Source organism: Heloderma suspectum, chromosome 1 (genome assembly GCF_057233095.1).
Source record: "Heloderma suspectum isolate Gila_16-S chromosome 1, 16-S_ref, whole genome shotgun sequence".
NCBI lineage: Eukaryota > Metazoa > Chordata > Lepidosauria > Squamata > Helodermatidae > Heloderma > Heloderma suspectum.
Genome location: NC_139458.1, coordinates 440,913,912 through 440,931,373, shown reverse-complemented (window position 1 = coordinate 440,931,373; position 17,462 = coordinate 440,913,912). Strand labels below are relative to the sequence as shown.

Sequence of the window (17,462 nt, the reverse complement as noted above, 5' to 3'; positions counted from 1 at the left end):
CCCTTCGTGAGCAAACAACTCCCTCTCCCCACCCAAATACGTGCAATGGAAACAGGTGGTATTCAACTAATTTTATTTTTTCTAAAAAAAAGAGAATCAGCTTGGCTTACAGGCCTGAATAGAAAAGCTGCTGCTCGTAGGACTGCCAGGAATGCATCGCAGCCTGGGAAGAGCTGTCGGGGTGCTCCCCCCACTCACTGTAAGCTGCAGCATCCCCCCCAAGGGGGAGCGCAAGTCAAACAGGTCTAGGCGCAACCCAAATGGAAGTCCTGGGCAGCGAGGAAGCGCTCCGGGGCTGGCCAGGAGACCAGCAGCATGCTCTGGACAAGGCAACGCACCCCGCAGGGCCACTTCCAGAGGGAAGGGAGGTGGGAGGAGATGGCCCTGCCCGCACCTGCACTGCTCCCACTCCTGCTGGCGCACCCGGTGCAGGCCCTGCCTGCCAGGAGCACAGTGTGGCCTTTGTGGAAGGAGCTCAGCAGAGGGCCCCCCACTGGGGCAGGAGAACTAAACCGGGAGCCAAACCAAGCCGGAGCCAGCAGGCCCATGTCAGAAGCGGCCCAGCACAGTGGCCAGCAAAGCCATGCGGATGTACATGCCATTCTCCGCCTGCCGGAAGTAGGCCGCACGGGGGTCAGAGTCCACCTCCACACTGGAAAGAGATGGCAGGACACAGATCACCACCAGGAAACCAGCCACAGCCCCTCAGAGGGCCGAGGAAATGCTCAGCCCTAGTGTGAGCAGATGCCACTTGCTCCCACAGGCAACAGCCCTGGGAGGCGGGCGACTCTTTTATGGAAGAATTTGTCCAGAGGCTCTACGGTCCCAGCCCTCAATCCCAGGGTCTTACATTGGCCAGAAGCAAGGCTGTAGGTGCAAGAGGAGCCGCTCCAGCGGGGAGACAAGCTGCCAACTGTCTCTGCTGCCCTACCCCGTCCTGCCATGGTGATCCTGGGCTGTGAGGATGCTCAGTGGCTCTGGTGGGGGAAACGCCTCAGCCAGCATGTCCCCTACTGTTGTACCCCAGGGGGCTGTGCTCACAGGAACTCAAGCCACCTGAAGGCATCCTCCACAAAGCTCCTCCCTCGGCTAAGGCAGGCTGTGCAGAGAGATAATGGGGGGCTGTGGGGAGCAGGGCCACTCTACGAACCTTGCTGAGATGTCAGTTTCCCCCCCTTCTCCTGTCCCCGTTCCCATTTTCTTGTGTGTCATGTCTTGTTAGATTGCAACCCTGTGAGCGGGACTGTCTTGTTTTACTGATTATGTGCAAGTCAGCCTGGGAGCACTTTTAGCTGGGGAACAGGATAAAAATACTTGAAATGAATAAATGGTAACGGTTGTGGCCAGCCCCTTCGCACCTGATCTCGTTGACACGGGGCATCGGGTGCATCACCACCATCTTCTTCTTGGCCCGTGTCATGATATGCGGTGTCAGGATGAACTGCCCGAAACACTGACAGCAGAGGAGACAGGGCTGGAGTGAGCTTGTGACTGCTGGCAGCTTCGCCCACCTCTACGGGGCACTCGGCTGGCTCCAGGGCCCAGGACAGGCAGCCCCGCTGCATTGTTCCAGGCTCCTGGCATCCAAGGTTCCGCAGGCACCTCTGTAGGCTTCTGCCAGCTTTCTTCAGCGGGTTGCGGGCCTTCCATGCGAGAGGTGCAGCCTCTGCCTGTCCCCTGCTCTCTGAGCATCCCGCTGACGACAGAGCCAGGCCTCCATTTGGAGGAGCTTAGGCAGCTAGAGCTGCGGGAGGGGTGAGGGGGGGAAGAGGCTCTTGCCAGAAGGAAGGCCAGCGGTGCTGATTAGGCAGCCAGGGGAGTTGTCTAAACAGCATTTATGGCATGATTGTGAAAACGACAAGTCCAGGATCTGCCAACTACTCAGCAATTTTGTGTGGCTTTCAGATCAATCCAGAGCAAGTGCAATGGGGGGGGGGGGGACTGGAGAGCTGATGGGGGCAGAGCACATGCAGGCGCTGCAGGCACAGAGCCCCAAGCGCCATACCCACCAATCACTCACAGAACGAACTGCAGGTAGCAGGTGGCTGGGCCCCCACAGGAGCTGCTGTGAGGGGGGGGGTTCCAGGTGAGACAGACTGGTGGGGGGGGGGGTTGCTCAGTACAAGGGGATGAGGGGTGGCCTTCCAGTCTTTTCAAGGAGGTATTTAAATATGGGCTGGGGTGGGTGGAGTACAGCACCTTGCACTGCTGGCTGGGACAAGGCAGCCCTCTCAAATCCCAAAGACCCCCTGGAAATCCCGGAGCCATTCCACTCAGGTGTCCAGGCTGCCCCTTCACTCACCGCCTCGTACTCCTGAACTGAGGCAAAGCGCTCCTTCTGGATGCGAGTCACGTAGAGCACATCTGTCTCGGGCAAGGCCTCCTCAATGTTCCCAAACTCCTCCTGAGGAAGGGAGGTGGGATGCAGTCAGCAGCAAGGGCCAAAGGAGGGAGCCCGGTGCCAGCACAGTGCTGCATGTTCCCCCCGCCTCGCCTCCAGGGGAGGGACGGCTGGGCCATCCAGGGTGCATGATTCCACCGGCTCTGGCACACTCCCCTGCTGGGGAAACCTTATAAGGGGAGGGGGGCCGTCCAGCTTGCCTTTGGCTGTTTTGCGGATTGGTTTTTGCTTTGGCTATGGGGGGGGCGGGGTTCGGACATCAGGTTTTTTACTTTTAAATAGTCATGTTGATTTCGTTGCTTTAAACATATACATTTGTGAGCCCCCTGGGGGCCTTTTTGGACAGAAGGGGACATGGCCATAAATACCCACCACATGCGCCTCTCCCATCTCAGATGCTGCTCACCTGCTTGATCCCCTTGGAGGCCACGAAGTGGAAGATGTCAGACGGCATGCGCAGGTTGGGCGGAGTGACATAGCGCAGGCTGACGCGGTACAGGGTCAGCAGGCGGGCCAGGGAGTGCACCGTGCGCCCGTGCTTCAGATCGCCCACCATGGTGATCTGGGGAGGAGGGGGGCAATGAGCAGGCCTGGCCGCAGGCAGGCAGCCCACCGGCCTCCCAAGGCAGCCATGGTGGTGTCCGGGGCCTCACCGTCATGCCATTGACCGTGCCCAGCTCCTCACGGATGGTGAAGATGTCCAGCAGCCCTTGTGTGGGATGTTCCCCGACTCCATCTCCAGCATTTATCACAGGTTTGCGGCAGTGCTTGGCGGCCAGCTGGCAGGGGGCACAAGGGGGGGATGCTGATGCGGATGGGCAGGTGCCTGCCTCGTGGCGGCTCTCCCATCAGCGAGGGAGGCCGCCGTGAGCGCAGCCGGCCTCACTCACTCTGGACGACTAGCCCAAGACCACACCAGGGTCTCTGGCCGTAGCTCAGGCTCCCAGCCACTGGTCACGCTGGCTCTTGCCCTCTCCTCAGCTGGTCAAGCTGATCCCCTTCTTTGCCCTCCCCATTCCAGTCAGGGGTATCCACGGCAGGGATGTGTGCTGAACACGTGAACCTGCTTGACACACATTGTGGCAGACCACTAGTCCATCTACTCCAGTGTGATTTATACTGGCTGTCTTGGGATAAGCATTTGTTGCCTCAATGCAGATTTTAACATTTGTTTTTAGTAGATGTGCGCACGGGGGGGGGGGAGGAGGGGGGGCATGGCTCAGCTGCTGACACAAGGTAGGACCAGCTGGAGGCCATGAGGGGAGAACAGGCAGTCCAAGAGGGCAGAGTACCTTCTGCACAAGGGAGACTTTGCAGGCATCTTGAGAACTAGAGACTTGGTTTTACATTTATAATCAAAGCACTCAGTCACAGGTATCTGAAACTCTCCCATAAAAGTGGAGAGAACAAACAGCCTCTGTCATGAAGCAGAAGCCCACCACAAGACCCAGAAGGGTCAGGGAGGTCAAACAGGTTTTAGGGGTGCTAGAAATGAGGCCACACCATTAACAAACCCTGGAACATTCCTTTGACATCTGGCCACAGACCTGTGCACCCTACGCACTAAATGACAACCCTGCAGCCTTTCCCTGGCAGCAGGACCTTCCTCCCTGCCCCCATGCCACCCCTGAACCCCTTGCCAAACATCACCTCCACTGCACCCGGCTGGGGGTGCCGCAGGACAAGGACGTCCGCATAGCAGCTCATGGTCTGGACTGAGTCAGCCAGGGACTCTCCCTTCTGGCAGGACGAGGTGGCCTCGGAGAAGGGGAGCACAGAGCCCCCCAGGCGGAACATGGCTGCGGCAAAGGAACTGCTGGTCCGTGTGCTCGCCTCGTAGAACATGGAGGCCATCACCTTCCCCTGTGCAGAAAGAAGTTGCTCCAACTCAGCACTGCCCTTTCTCCCGCCCTGCCCAAGCCTCCCCCAGCTCGTCTCCCTCCTCACCTTGAGGATGTCCAGGCTGCGCTCTTTTTGCACCATCATACGCAAGTTGTGTGCAACATTAAACAGGTGAGACATCTGGGGCAAAAAGAGGGGGGCTCAACTGGGGAGGGGGCTCCCATAGCAAAAAATCCCCCCCATTCCCAAGATCACTGAAACCGGAGGGTGGGAGGAAGGCAGCTGGTGTGCAAGTCTCTACCTGGCCCTTTGTGAACTGCTTGACTGATAGCACGTGCTGCCCAACCAGGGGGTGAAGAAGCGGAGAGGTCTGGGGGTGCGGCAGGCTCTGGGGGGAGGTCTGCCTGGGCAGTGGCCCTGCGAGGTACAGCGGGCCATCCTGGGTCATGGACAAGTCTGTGTAAGGAAGATCAGCCCCATGAGGAGGAGAGGCGAGAGACGGGGCAGGGGCATCCACCGCCCGCCCCTGCACGGATCTGGGGGAGGAAAAACTCACCTGGCTCAGCTACCTTTCTGACCACTTTCTCCCTGAGATCCGCAGCTGGGCGAAGGAAGAGGAGCAGAATTGACACAGGCACCTTGAAAGGAGGCACGCACGTCTCCCTCCTGCCTCCCCCTCCCCTTGTGTCTGTCCCGCCTCAGGCCTCACCTGGCAGCCCAGGGTCAGAGGCACGGTGGACGCGGGGGGCCAAGTAGAACCGTCCATCTCCCACTGGACCTGCTCGCCGGGGACTGGACGCTCGGCCGCGCAACGCCTCCACTGGTGCAGTGGGGTGGGGACGCTCAGGGGTCTGCAAGAAGCGGAGGCGTGAGGCACAGGGCAGGGCGGATCCCCCCCGCCTCCCCACTGTTCAGCTGCTCCCGTGGCAGACGTGGGTCGGCACCTCCCTTGGCTCCTGCTCCCCATCCAGCGTGGGGGAGGCCCCTGTGCACCCCTGGGGACGGCACCAGTGCTCACCTTCAGGATCTCTTTGGCTGGTGCTGGGAGCGGTGCTGTGCACAGCCATTTCCGCACATCCTGCCCATAGCCTGGGGGTACAAGAACCTGTAAAACACAGAATGCCCACCGCAGGCAGGCTGTCTGGCACCCGAGACCCCCAAGGCAGCAGTGCTGGCGGGGAGCCCCAGCTGGAGCCCTCTTCTCACCCCTCCTTCCTTGCCCGTTTACCTGCCCGTCGATGTAGGCCACCTCCCCACGGAGGACGACGCGCCGCACCATCCCCTTCACCCGCATCCCTTCGAAGGGCGTCCAGCGGGACTTGCTGAAGGGCGTGTGGGTGGGCACCAGCCACTCCTGCTCCAAATCCACCTATCGAGAAAGGCAGCTGGGAGCCGCTGCCGCCACAGGCCTGCACTGGGCGTCCTCGCCAGCCAGCACACGGCGGCCCCGGGGGCCCACGGCAAAGGCGACTGCCCTGGGTGGCCAGGCGGCGGGCGAGGCCCGCTGTGATGTGGCTGCGCGAGCGCCCCCCGCCCACCTTGGCCCAGTCCTTCCCTCCCCAGCCCCGGATGCGCTCCTGCCACCCAGCCTTGCCTCAATGTAGGTGTCCTCCTGCACAGGCAGCCCAAAGATGCGCCGGGGATTCTCATAGAGGCGTTGAACGACGTCTTCCACGGAGAGACGCCCCTCGGAAACTGCCGTCAGCAGGAGAGGCAGCATTGTCTCCAGGCCAGGGAAGCCGGGAGGGGGCTCCTTCCCCAGCTTCTCCTCCAGGGTGTGTGGAGCTGGAGCAGAAGGGGAGGAGAGAAGCATGGGGGGGGCAAGAAGCAGCCCACACACGACCCCACCCCCACTATGGGGCACTGGGCAGGGCAGGTAGCCCCCAAGGGAGAGGCCCAGCGCCAGCTGCCCAGACCAGCAGTCCCGCTGCTCCCGCCACCACTGTGCTCAGGCTGCGCTGCGCCTTACCATGGTCAGTGGCAAAGCAGTCAATGGCATCCAGGTTGTCCCAGAGCGCCTCCATGTCCTCACGGGTGCCCAGCAGGGGCCGCACCTGGCCCCGGCCCTCCCCAATGCGCCGCAGGTCCTCCTGGCACAGGAAGAGGTGGTGGGGGGCCACCTCACATGTCACCTCGATGCCTTTCTGCTTGGCGGCCTTGATGATCAGGATCTGCAGAAAGGGGGGCAGCCTGAGGCCGGGGCTGACTCCTGCCCCGGCCAGGGCGCCTTCTGGACCCTTCCTCGTGGCTTCCCCAAGCGCGCCGGATGCTCTGCTGGCCTCGCCGCCGCCTGCCACGCCTGTCCCCGCCCTCCATGGATGGCAGAGGAGCAGCATCAAGGGCAGGCCCGAGGCCTCCAGCTCAGGGCCCCTCCAGCCCAACGCTCCCCAGATCGCTCACCTCCTCCTTGCAGGCCACGTGGCAGATGTGGACTGGGCGTTGGTACAGCTGGGCCACCATCAGGATGGCAGCCACTGTCTGTTTCTCTGCATGGGCCACAACTGGAAGGTGCTTGGGCCACTTTTCAAAGTGCTGGAAGGGAGGGAGCAGAGGTTGGGGGTGAACATGTGCGAGCGCCCTGGGGCTGGGGGAGGAAGGTGTGGAGGGAGGGGCCCCAGGCAACATGGGGGAGATGCTGGAAGGCCTCCAACAGAGAGCCCCCCCGTGGGGGCAGGGCTCCAGGAAAGGTGGTGGGGGGACAGGGCCTCCACCAGGACAGGCCGCCCCCTCCCAGAGCCCCAGCCGCGCCTGGCAGGTGCCACCTCCATCCAGAGGGAGACGTTGTCCATCTTGAGGTGGGAGAAGGTGTCATTGAGGTACATCTTCAGGCCAGCGGCTGCTCCGGCCACCAGCCCCAGAGAGCCAGCATTGTCGGATGAGGCTCCCACGTAGAGCGCAAAGTCGCAGCGGGCCCCTGCCTCGGCCAGCTGGCGGGGAAGAGAAAGAGGTCAGTGGGCTCTGGGGTCTGCTGTGGGCAGCCCCCCCCCCGACATCGGTTGCTAGGCAGCCCAGAGGACATCCACCTGAGAAGAGCCCCACGCTCGCGGGCAGCCTGCGTCCATTGTGTGGACGTCGCCTACGGGGAACTAGCGCCCAGCGTGCATAGCCACACCAAGAAGCCATGGCCGCTGTGCCCAGATCTGCTCCCAGCTGTTACCTTCTGCACCAGCGCAAAGGAGCCAGCGTCGACGACGGCAGGGGAGGTGTTGGGCATAGCGCACACCAGGGTGATGCCGCCAGCTAGGGCGGCCGCAGTACCGGAGGCGAAGTCCTCCTTGTGGGTGGCCCCCGGCTCTCGCAGGTGCACATGGACATCTATCAGCCCTGGAGGAAGAGCAGGTGGAGGAGGTCAGAAAGGGGTCTGTCCCCAGAGGCCCAGCACCACAGCAGGCCTCGCTCAGTCCCAGCACACCGGGCACAGCGCATCCAGGCTAGACCCTGTTCCCAGGCATGGGCACATAGCAGTTCGGCCCCACTGCATTCAGCAGGCAGGTGGGCCCGGCCTGCAACCCTAGCGCCTTGGGAGCGAGCGAAGGCACTCGACGTGGCTTCCAGGCTGCTCCAGGGCCAGACAATCCGCTGTGCAAACCCATCTCCGTGGAGATGTCCAGGAGGCCCAACGCCCCCGGCAATCGGAACAGGCCCCAAAGGCACAGAGGACACCAGTGGCCTGGGGGAAACTGGAGCAGGGCTGGCGCGGCCCAAGGAGGAGGCTGCTCAGAGCAGGAGGATTCCAGGCTCTCAACACACGCAAGCTGTGCGGCGGCCATAGGGCCAGCACCCCCGAACAGACTCTGCTCTGGCCCCACAGACAGCATTCCACCCAGCTCCCATCCCACAGGGCTTTCAGCTCCGAGTCCTGGAAGAGATGGGCCCAGCCAGGCCCTGGTGAGCCCCCTGCCCCAGCGCTCCCCCCTCTTCTGTCCTCCAGGGGCTCCAGCCCTCGGCCTACCAGGCAAGCGGATGAGCTTCTGTGAGGTCATGCAGTCCACGTGCATCTTCAGCGGAGGGGGCCCCCCGATCTGGCCAAGGGCCTGTGTGCACAGAGGATGTTCTGAAGCCCCAGGCAAAGCAGCTGGCGAAGGAGGCACCGCAGCCTGTTCCCCTCCTCTGCTCCAGCACCACACCCTGCCGTCTCCCCTCGCCCCCCGCCCCGCCCTCATGCTCTGCCCACCTCCACAAAGAGCTTGGTGCACTTGATGTCGATGATGAGGGGCACGGAGTAGTCGACTGCCAGGCGCCGGGTGCGGTAACCCTTGGTGACGAAGGAGGAGAGGCGCCGCCCGCCCGAGTTGCGCATGGACAGGTTGATCACCAAGTCAAAGTGATTCTCAGCCAGGTAGTCCAAGATGCTGCGCTGCTGGTTCTCCTTGCCTGGCACCTCACTGCCATCGGCCTCTTCAAAGTGCCAGTCCACAGCCATCACCTGGAGGAGGAGGAGGCCCCTCAGCCACGGGGCCACGCCCCGGCCAGGACGCCACTTCTGCCCCGATGCTGGTCGTGACCTCAAGCCAGCTGCCTGCCCTGGAATGGCGCCAGGCAAGCAGCAGCCAAGGCATTCCCCGGGGAAGCCACCTCGACCCATGCCCTGCCCCATGAGTAGCACGTGACGAACGGGTGGCCCTGAGGACACGGAGGGCGGGCGGGGCTGTGGGAGGGCCCCACCAGCACATGGAAGGGGAGGGGACAGCCCTCCTCTCCTCAGGGCCCGCAGGACAGAAGGGGCTGCCTGCTGCTGGGGGAGGGGGCAGAAGCTCTCCCTGGCTGCCGACTGAAGCAACTGCTCCAAAGACGCTCTTCCGCCCCGGCCTGGGCGAAGCAGCACAGTGCTGCTCCCACTCTCCCTGCCCCACGGCTTCCATCCTGCCCCGAAACAGCCACCATGGCTGATGTGAGCTGCAGGCAATTTCAATCCCCCGCCCCACACGTGCTGAGGCAAAGACTCACCACGGCAGCCCCCCCCCCCCCCCGCTGGCCGTCTCTGCCCACCTGGATGCCATGCTCCGTGTAGAAGTCAGCCGTGCCCAGGCTGGCATACAGGCTGTAACCCAGGGTCTCCAGTGTGCGCACCGTGGACAGGAGCTCACTCTTGTTCTGAAAGGAAGGCCCAGTGAGAGGGCGCGGCCCGACCCCTCCCCGCAGGGCGCCCCAAGACCCCCACGCAGCCGCCTCCGCTGCCAAGCCACCTCCGCCCCCCGCAGGCCTCTGCCTCGCCCCATCCGCTCCCCATGGACGCAGCCTCCTCCCCAGGACAGTGAGCAGCCTTGTCCCCCAGCCTGTGGCCAGTTGTGCAGACCCCAAACTACCCCAGAGCTCATCAGCAAGAAAGAACTTGGGGGCAGGTGGGATGCACTCCCTTTTTTCCACGGCACTAGAGAAACTTCCTGGAGGAGGAGGAGCAGGGTGGCGGGCAACAAAAGCCCCTGCAACGAACAGAAGCGGCGGGAGCCCTGGCAGGGCAAGACCCAGATCTGGAAGGCCAGCAACACTTGATCAGGAGGCCCTTGCCACTCAGCGCTAGATCCCATGCAGAAGGTCCTGGGTTCAGTCCCGGACATCCCCAGTTAGCAGAGCCTGGGAAGACTGTCCTCCAACCAAGACCACAGGGAGCCGCTGCAGCCAGTCGGAGCAGGCCAGACCGGCTGGTGCGACGCAGCACCAAGAGCTGGAGAACCTGATCTGGCTTGTCGAGTAGCAAGACACCCGTCGTGCATGTTGACTGGCTTCTTACAGGGCACGAGGTACAGATAAGGCATTAAGCGTTGTGTGTTGAACACGAGGACTTGCTTTGGAGGTGGAGGCACTGATGGGGCCCTCCTGCCTCTCCTCCCATCTTCACGTGAGCGCATGCACCCACACTGCTGCTCAGGGGCAGAGCCCTGCTGTGCGGGCAAAAGGCCCTGGTTCGATCCCGGAAGCATCTCCAGGTAGGGCTGGGACAGAGCCCGGCCCACCCCCCTGGCAGTGCCAGCCACTCTGGGCCAGATGGGCCAAGGGAGGGCCTGACTCAGTATACGGCCACTCCCGATGTCCCCCATAAAGGCACCAGCTCCCACCCCTGCCAGCTCACCTTGTAGCTCCCAATGGTCAGCAGGATGTTCTTTTTGGGGATCTTGAAGCCGGTGCTCAGCATGGCCTTGAGGTAGGCCTCGCAGCGGTTCTCCCCAAAGCAGGCCACCTCCCCCGTGCTGGTCATCTCCACTCCCAGCACCACGTCAGCCCCCGCCAGGCGCGAGAAGGAGAACTGGGGTACCTGCGGAGGAGATGGCGCGCGGACCTGGGGGTCAGCTCAGCCCATGCCCCAGTCAGGGGCTGCTCCAGGGGCCCAGCAGCGTCCTGGTCAGCCACAGCTGCTCAGGGCTGCCCTCCCGCCCTGCCCCGCCCTGCCTGCTCACCTTGACACCCACAATGCCGGTGCCTGCCATAAGTCCCACAGGCTCCACCTCCTCTCCCATGATCACTTGCGTGGCCAAGGCCACCAGGTCGACACCCAGTGTCTTGGAGACAAACGGGAAGGAACGGGACACCCGCACATTGCACTCGATCACCTTCAGCTGGTCATGCTGTAGAGAGGAGCACCGTGGCCAGGGGGGCATCTGGAGCGCCCTCAGCACTGCCCACCCCCTGCCTGGCTTCCGCTGGCCAGGGGCACACAGGCCCAGGAAGCAGGTCCCCAACGGGGGACGCTGAATACTGTCGCGCTTGGCAGAGTAAAAGCTCTTCCCAGTCCCCACCCATGAGCACCCCGTACGGAGTTGACTGTTCTTGCTGATGGGGACGTGGGAAACGGGCAGTCCCAGGCAGCAGACGCACCCACGCGCCCTTGCCAGGCACACCCCGTCCCCAGCTGCCACACTTGCTGCTCTCCTGCCCCAGTTACCTTGGCAATGAGCTGGAGGTTGAAGGGCCCTGTGACTTGCAGCTCCTGCCCAATGGCATGCACAATGGCCTTGATCCGCTCCAAGGTCTTGGGTGTGATGTCCTGTGGCGGCGTCACGAGCGTGGCATCTCCCGAATGCACGCCAGCATTCTCCACGTGCTCAGAGATGGCAATGGCCACCACCTGCCCGTCGCAGGCCACGGCATCCACATCTATCTCCTGTGCAGAGGCGGAGCAGGAGCTTCAGCCCCAGGCAGCAGGCCCCCTGTCCTGCGGCGACTCCGAACCTCTGCCAGCAGCTGTAGGACCACCCCGCCAGGCCCCCGCTGGCAGCAGGGAGGGCCCCCGCACACCTGCCCCTCGGGGGGCTCGCCCTCCGCCTGCCCATCTGCCCGTGTACACTAGTGCCGCCACTTATCCCCCAGCTCTGGGCTCCGAGGGCTGGGAAAGAGGGCGCCCAGGAGCCTGCCCTGCCCGAGGGGGACCCCCAGGTCTGGCCATCCCAGCCAGAACTCAGCATAGGGCACACGCCTGCCTGGGAGCCCCAGATGCTCCTCAAGGAAGCAAGAGCCGAGTGCAACCAAACGCATATCCTGGATTTTAGGAAGGCCGATTTTAGTGAGCTCAGAACTATGATAAGTAAGGTCCCATGGCAAGCGACTGACAAGAAAAGAAATCCAAGATCATAGAATCATAGAATAGTAGGGTTGGAAGAGGCCTACAAGGCCACCGAGTCCAACCCCCTGCTCAATGCAGGAATCCAAGTCAGAGTATTGCTCTGACAGTCAGGACGTTTTTCCTGGTGTTCAGCCAGAATCTGGCTTCCTGTCACTTCAGCCCATGATTCCGTGTCCTGCACTCTGGGATGATCGAGAAGAGATCCTGGCCTTTTTCTCTGTGACAACCTTTCAAGGACTTGAAGAGTGCTATCCTATCTCCCCTCAGTCTTCTCCTCTCCAGGCTAAACAGGCCCAGTTCTTTCAGTCTCTCCTCGTAGGGCTTTGTTTCCAGTCCACTGATCATCTTTGTTACCCTCCTTTGAACCCTCTCCAGTTTGTCTGCATCCTTCTTAAAGTGTGGTGCCCAGAACTGGACACAGTACTCCAGATGAGGCCTAACCAGTGCTGAGTAGAGGGGAACTAGTACTTCTCGGGGTTTGGAAGCTATGCTTCCAAACGTCAGACTTTGAAGCTTTGGGAAGGAAAGTCAAGAACTTTGGGGCCCAGATAGTTTTCTCATCCATCCTTCCAGTAGTTAGTAGAGGAATAGAAAGGGAACGAAAAATACTCCAGGTGAATGACTGGCTACAAAGGTGGTGCCAACGAGAGAGATTTGGATTCTGGGACCACGGCTTATACTTCCTGGAAGATGGGCTGTTGGCAAGGGACAGGTTGCACCTCACAAAGGCTGGGAAGAATGTGTTTAGCCACAGCATGAAGAACTTAATCAGGAGGGCTTTAAACTGAATCCTATGGGGAAGGGAGATGTAAAGTTGGGGGTAACAATGGACGTAGGCTCATGCACTGCAACGGAGAGAACAGCTCTGATAGCGCCCAATAATAGTCTTCAGACACATGTAGGAAGAAAGCCAGACTATGAAGCACATGATCTTCGATGTCTATATACTAATGCCCAGAGTATGGGAAACAAACAGAACAAACTTGAACTGTTAATACAGGAGGGAAATTATGAAAGAAATGCAAGAAAGCAAGGTGGCTGTCTGAGGAGGCTTTACAAGTAGCTGAGGAAAGAAGGGAAGTGAAAAGCAAGGGAGAAAGGGGAAGATATATCCAACTGAATGCAGAGTTCCAGAGAATAGCAAGGACAGACAAGAAGGCCCTCTTAAACGAACAATGCAAAGAAATCGAGGAAAACAACAGAATGGGAAAGACTAGAGATCTCTTCAAGAAAATTGGAGATCTCAAGGGAACGTTTTGTGCAAAGACGGGCATGATAAAGGACAAAGAAAGCAGGGACCTAACAGAAGCAGATGAGATTAAGAAGAGGTGGAAAGAATACACAGAAGAACTATACAGGAAAGATCTGAATGTCCCTGATAGCCATGATAGTGCGGTCACTGAACTTGAGCCGGACATCCTAGAGAGTGAAGTCAAGTGGGCCTTAGGAAGCATTACTAACAACAAAGCTAGCGGAGATGACAGTATTCCAGCGGAGCTATTTAAAATCCAAACAGATGATGCGGTTAAAGTGCTGCACTCAATATGCCAACACATTTGGAACACTCAACAGTGGCCGCAAGACTGGAAAAGGTCAGTTTACATTCCAATTCCAAAGAAGGGCAACGCCAAAGAGTGTTCAAACTACCGTACAACTGCGCTCATTTCACATGCCAGCAAGGTGATGCTCAAAATCCTACAAGCTAGGCTTCAGCAGTATGCGAACCAAGAACTACCGGAAGTACAAGCGGGGTTTCGAAGAGGCAGAGGAACTGGAGATCAAATCGCCAACTTTCGCTGGAACATGGAGAAAGCAAGAGAATTCCAGAAAAACATCAATTTCTGCTTCATTGACTACACTAAAGCCTTTGATTGTGTGGATCACAACAAACTATGGCAAACTCTTGAAGAGACGGGAGTACCAGACCACCTTACCTGTCTCCTTAGAAACCTGAACGAGGGTCAAGAAGCAACAGTAAGAAGCAGACATGGAACAACCGATTGGTTCCAAACTGGGAAAGGAGTACGACAAGGCTGCATATTGTCGCCCTGCTTATTTAACTTATATGCAGAATACATCATGAGAAACGCCGGGTTGGATGAATCACAGGTCGGAATTAAGATTGCCGGGAGAATTATCAACAACCTCACATACGCAGACGATACCACCCTCATGGCAGAAAGCGAAGAGGATCTCAAGAGCCTCTTGTTGAGGGTGAAAGAGGAGAGTGCAAAAGCTGGTTTGAAACTCAACATTAAAAAAACGAAGATCATGGCATCTGGCCCCATCACTTCCTGGCATATAGAAGGGGACGAAATGGAAGCAGTGACAGATGTTATTTTCTTGGGCTCCAAGATCACTGCAGACGGTGACTGTAGCCATGAAATTAAAAGACGCTTGCTCCTTGGGAGGAAAGCTATGGCAAACCTAGACAGCATAGTAAGAAGCAGAGACATCACCTTGCCGACAAAGGTCCGTCTAATCAAAGCTATGGTTTTCCCAGTAGCAACGTATGGCTGTGAGAGCTGGACTATAAGGAAGGCTGAGCGCTGAAGAATCGATGCTTTTGAACTGTGGTGCTGGAGAAGACTCTTACGAGTCCCCTGGACTGCATGGAGGTCAAAACAGTCCATCCTAAAGGAAATCAACCCTGAGTGCTCATTGGAAGGACAGATACTGAAGCTGAAGCTCCAATATTTTGGCCACCTAATGCGAAGAGAAAACTCCCTGGAAAAGACCCTGATGCTGGGAAAGACTGAAGGCAAAAGGAGAAGGGGACGGCAGAGGATGAGATGGCTAGATAGCATCACTGATGCAATGAATATGGACTTGAGCACGCTCCGGGAGAGAGCGCAGGACAGGAAGGCCTGGCGTGCTATGGTCCATGGGGTCACGAAGAGCTGGACACGACTGAACGACTGAACAACAACAACAGGTATAACTGAGACTTGGTGGGATGACTCTCATGACCGGAATACAGCAATTGAAGGATATAACTTGTTCGAAAAGAACAGGAGGAACAGAAAGGGAGGGGGGTTGCACTGAATGTGAAAAATACATATCTCTGCACAGAAATACAGGAGGAGGAGCTTGGTAGCCCCATCGAGAGTATCTAGATCAAAATAAATGGAGCAAAGAATAAAAGGAACCTAGTGGTTGGAGTCTACTACCGGCCACCCAATCAAGGAGAAGACAAGGATGAAACTTTTGAAAAGCAAATAGGCGATCTTTCAAGGAAGCATGATGTAGTAGTAATGGGGGACTTCAATTTCCCCGATATTTGTTGGGAGACAAATGCTGCAAAACATGGCCCCTCCAGGAAATTCCTGACTTGTGTGGCGGATAACTTCCTCCTACAGAAAGTAGAGGAAGGAACTAGAGGATCAGCTATCCTTGCCTTGATCCTAACCAACAGAGATGACTTCGTGGATCAAGTAGCAGTTACAGGAACTCTGGGGGAAAGCGACCATGTTGCACTTGAGATCTTGGTTCTAACGGAAGCAAAAGCTGAGTGTAGCCAAACACGTACCCTGGATTTTAGGAAAGCTGATTTTCATAAACTCAGAACAATGATCAGGAAGGTCCCAATGGCAAGCGACGCTAACGAGAAAAGGAGTCCAAGATGGGTGGGAGCTTTTAAAAAAGGAAATTCTCAAGGCACAATTACAAACAATTCCAACAAGAAGAAAAGGTGGAAGACAACAGAAGAAGCCAATGTGGTTTCACAAAAAGCTTAGAGATGCCCTGAAAACAAAAAAGGATACATATAGGAAGTGGAAAGAAAGCCAAGTAACAAAGGAAGAGTACAGGCAGGTAGCACAGAATTGCAGGGATGGCATCAGGAAGGCTAAAGCTGAGAACGAGCTGAGGTTAGTGAGGGATGCTAAAAACAACAAAAAGGCTTTCTTCAGCTACGTGCAGAGTAAAAGGCAGAGGAAAGAAATGGTGGTTCAGCTATTAAATCAGGATGGCAAAACGATAACAGATGACAAAGAAAAGGCAGAGGTGCTCAATTCCTACTTTGGCTCAGTCTTCTCCCAAAAGAGGGTCCATGACCCCCCTGGCAAAGGCCAAGTACCGGCTGAAGGGGCAGGATTGCAGCTTGAGATCGATAGGCATATGGTCAAGGAACACCTCATTACTTTGAACGAGTTCAAATCTCCAGGGCCAGATGAACTGCATCCTAGAGTCATAAAGGAACGGGCAGAAGAACTCTCAGAACCGCTGTTTATTCTCTCAGAGAAATCATGGAGGACGGGTGAAGTGGCAGATGACTGGAGGAGGGCTAATGTTGTCCCTCTCTTCAGAAAGGAGGAACCTGGGAACTACAGACCAGTCACTCTGACATCAATCCCTGGGAAAATTCTGGAGCAGATGATAGAGCAATCCATCTGGAAGCACCTTGAAAACAATGCAGTGATGACTCGAAGCCAACATGGATTTCTCAAGAACAAATCCTGCCAGACTAATCTGATCGCATTGTTTGATCAAGTAACCTCCTTTGTGGACTGTGGGAATGCTGTAGACATCATATACCTCGACTTCAGCAAAGCTTTCCACAAAGTGCCCCAGGATCTCCTGATGAGCAAACTAGCTCAAAGTGGGCTAGAGGAAACAACGATCCGGTGGATCCACAGTTGGCTACAGAATCGGACTCCAAGAGTGCTTCTCAATGGGACCTTCTCCAGCTGGGGAGAGGTAACGAGTGGGGTACCGCAGGGCTCAGTCCTGGGCCCCGTGCTCTTCCACATTTTTATGAATGACTTGGACGAGGAGGTGCAGGGAATGCAGATAAAATTTGCAGATGACACAAAATTGGGTGGAATAGCCAATACCGTGGAAGACAGAAACAAAATTCTAAGTGATCTTGATAGACTGGAGCGCTGGGCAGAAAACAACAGAATGACATTTAATAGGGATAAATGCCATGTCTGCACCTAGGAAAAAGAAACCAAATGCACAGTTACAAGTAGGGGGATACTTGGCTCAACAATACTGCAAGCAACAAGGATCTTGGAATTGTTGTCCATCACAAGCTGAATATGAGCCCACAATGTGATATGGCTGCAAAAAAGGCAAATGCTATTTTGGGACACATTAATTCTGGGAAGTATTAGTTCCCCTCTACTCAGCACTGGAGTAGGCCTCATCTGGAGTATTGTGTCCAGTTCTGGGCACCGCACTTTAAGAAGGATGCAGACAAACTGGAGAGGGTTCAGAGGAGGGCAACGAAGATGATCAGGGGACTGGAAACAAAGCCCTATGAAGAGAGACTGAAAGAACTGGGCATGTTCAGCCTTGAGAAGAGAAGACTGAGGAGAGACATGATAGCGCTCTTCAAGTACTTGAAAGGTTGTCACAGAGAAGAAGGCCAGGATCTCTTCTTGATCATCCCAGAGTGCAGGACGCAGAATAATGGGCTGAAGTGACAGGAAGCCAGATTCCAGCTGAACTTCAGGAAAAACTTCCTGACTGTTAAGAGCAATACGACAATGGAACCAATTACCTAGGGAGGTGGGGGGCTCTCTCAGACTGGAGGCATTCAAGATGAGGCTGGACAGCCATCTGTCAGGGATGCTCTGAGTTGGATTCCTGCACTGAGCAGGGGGTTGGACTCGATGGTCTTATAGGCCCCTTACGACCCTACTATTCTATGATTCT

The 17,462-nt window shown here is 57.5% G+C and overlaps 1 protein-coding gene across 10 annotated transcripts in view; it reads right to left on the bottom strand.

The window, feature by feature from the left end:
- Positions 1–56: 56 nt before the first annotated feature.
- The window catches only part of CAD (carbamoyl-phosphate synthetase 2, aspartate transcarbamylase, and dihydroorotase), a 49,280-nt gene continuing 31,874 nt past the window's right edge, over positions 57–17,462 (bottom strand). For 3 of the 10 annotated variants that reach the window (XM_084829568.1, XM_084829565.1, XM_084829572.1), the window contains 22 exons: positions 11,124–11,342; positions 10,639–10,806; positions 10,314–10,496; positions 9,233–9,337; positions 8,418–8,669; positions 8,196–8,277; positions 7,401–7,567; positions 7,006–7,170; positions 6,644–6,775; positions 6,213–6,414; positions 5,838–6,028; positions 5,262–5,612; positions 4,953–5,094; positions 4,800–4,844; positions 4,545–4,699; positions 4,349–4,423; positions 4,052–4,264; positions 3,055–3,180; positions 2,808–2,963; positions 2,303–2,404; positions 1,359–1,453; positions 57–652 (listed from right to left, as the gene is read on the bottom strand). In XM_084829568.1, coding sequence (XP_084685694.1) covers positions 550–652; positions 1,359–1,453; positions 2,303–2,404; positions 2,808–2,963; positions 3,055–3,180; positions 4,052–4,264; positions 4,349–4,423; positions 4,545–4,699; positions 4,800–4,844; positions 4,953–5,094; positions 5,262–5,612; positions 5,838–6,028; positions 6,213–6,414; positions 6,644–6,775; positions 7,006–7,170; positions 7,401–7,567; positions 8,196–8,277; positions 8,418–8,669; positions 9,233–9,337; positions 10,314–10,496; positions 10,639–10,806; positions 11,124–11,342 — 3,429 coding nt within the window. In that variant the 3' untranslated portion in view covers positions 57–549. Of the gene's footprint in view, positions 653–1,358; positions 1,454–2,302; positions 2,405–2,807; positions 2,964–3,054; positions 3,181–4,051; positions 4,265–4,348; positions 4,424–4,544; positions 4,700–4,799; positions 4,845–4,952; positions 5,095–5,261; positions 5,613–5,837; positions 6,029–6,212; positions 6,415–6,643; positions 6,776–7,005; positions 7,171–7,400; positions 7,568–8,195; positions 8,278–8,417; positions 8,670–9,232; positions 9,338–10,313; positions 10,497–10,638; positions 10,807–11,123; positions 11,343–17,462 lie in introns of those variants that run through there. The other 7 variants (XM_084829570.1, XM_084829567.1, XR_014787027.1 and 4 more) reach the window with 6 other exon arrangements.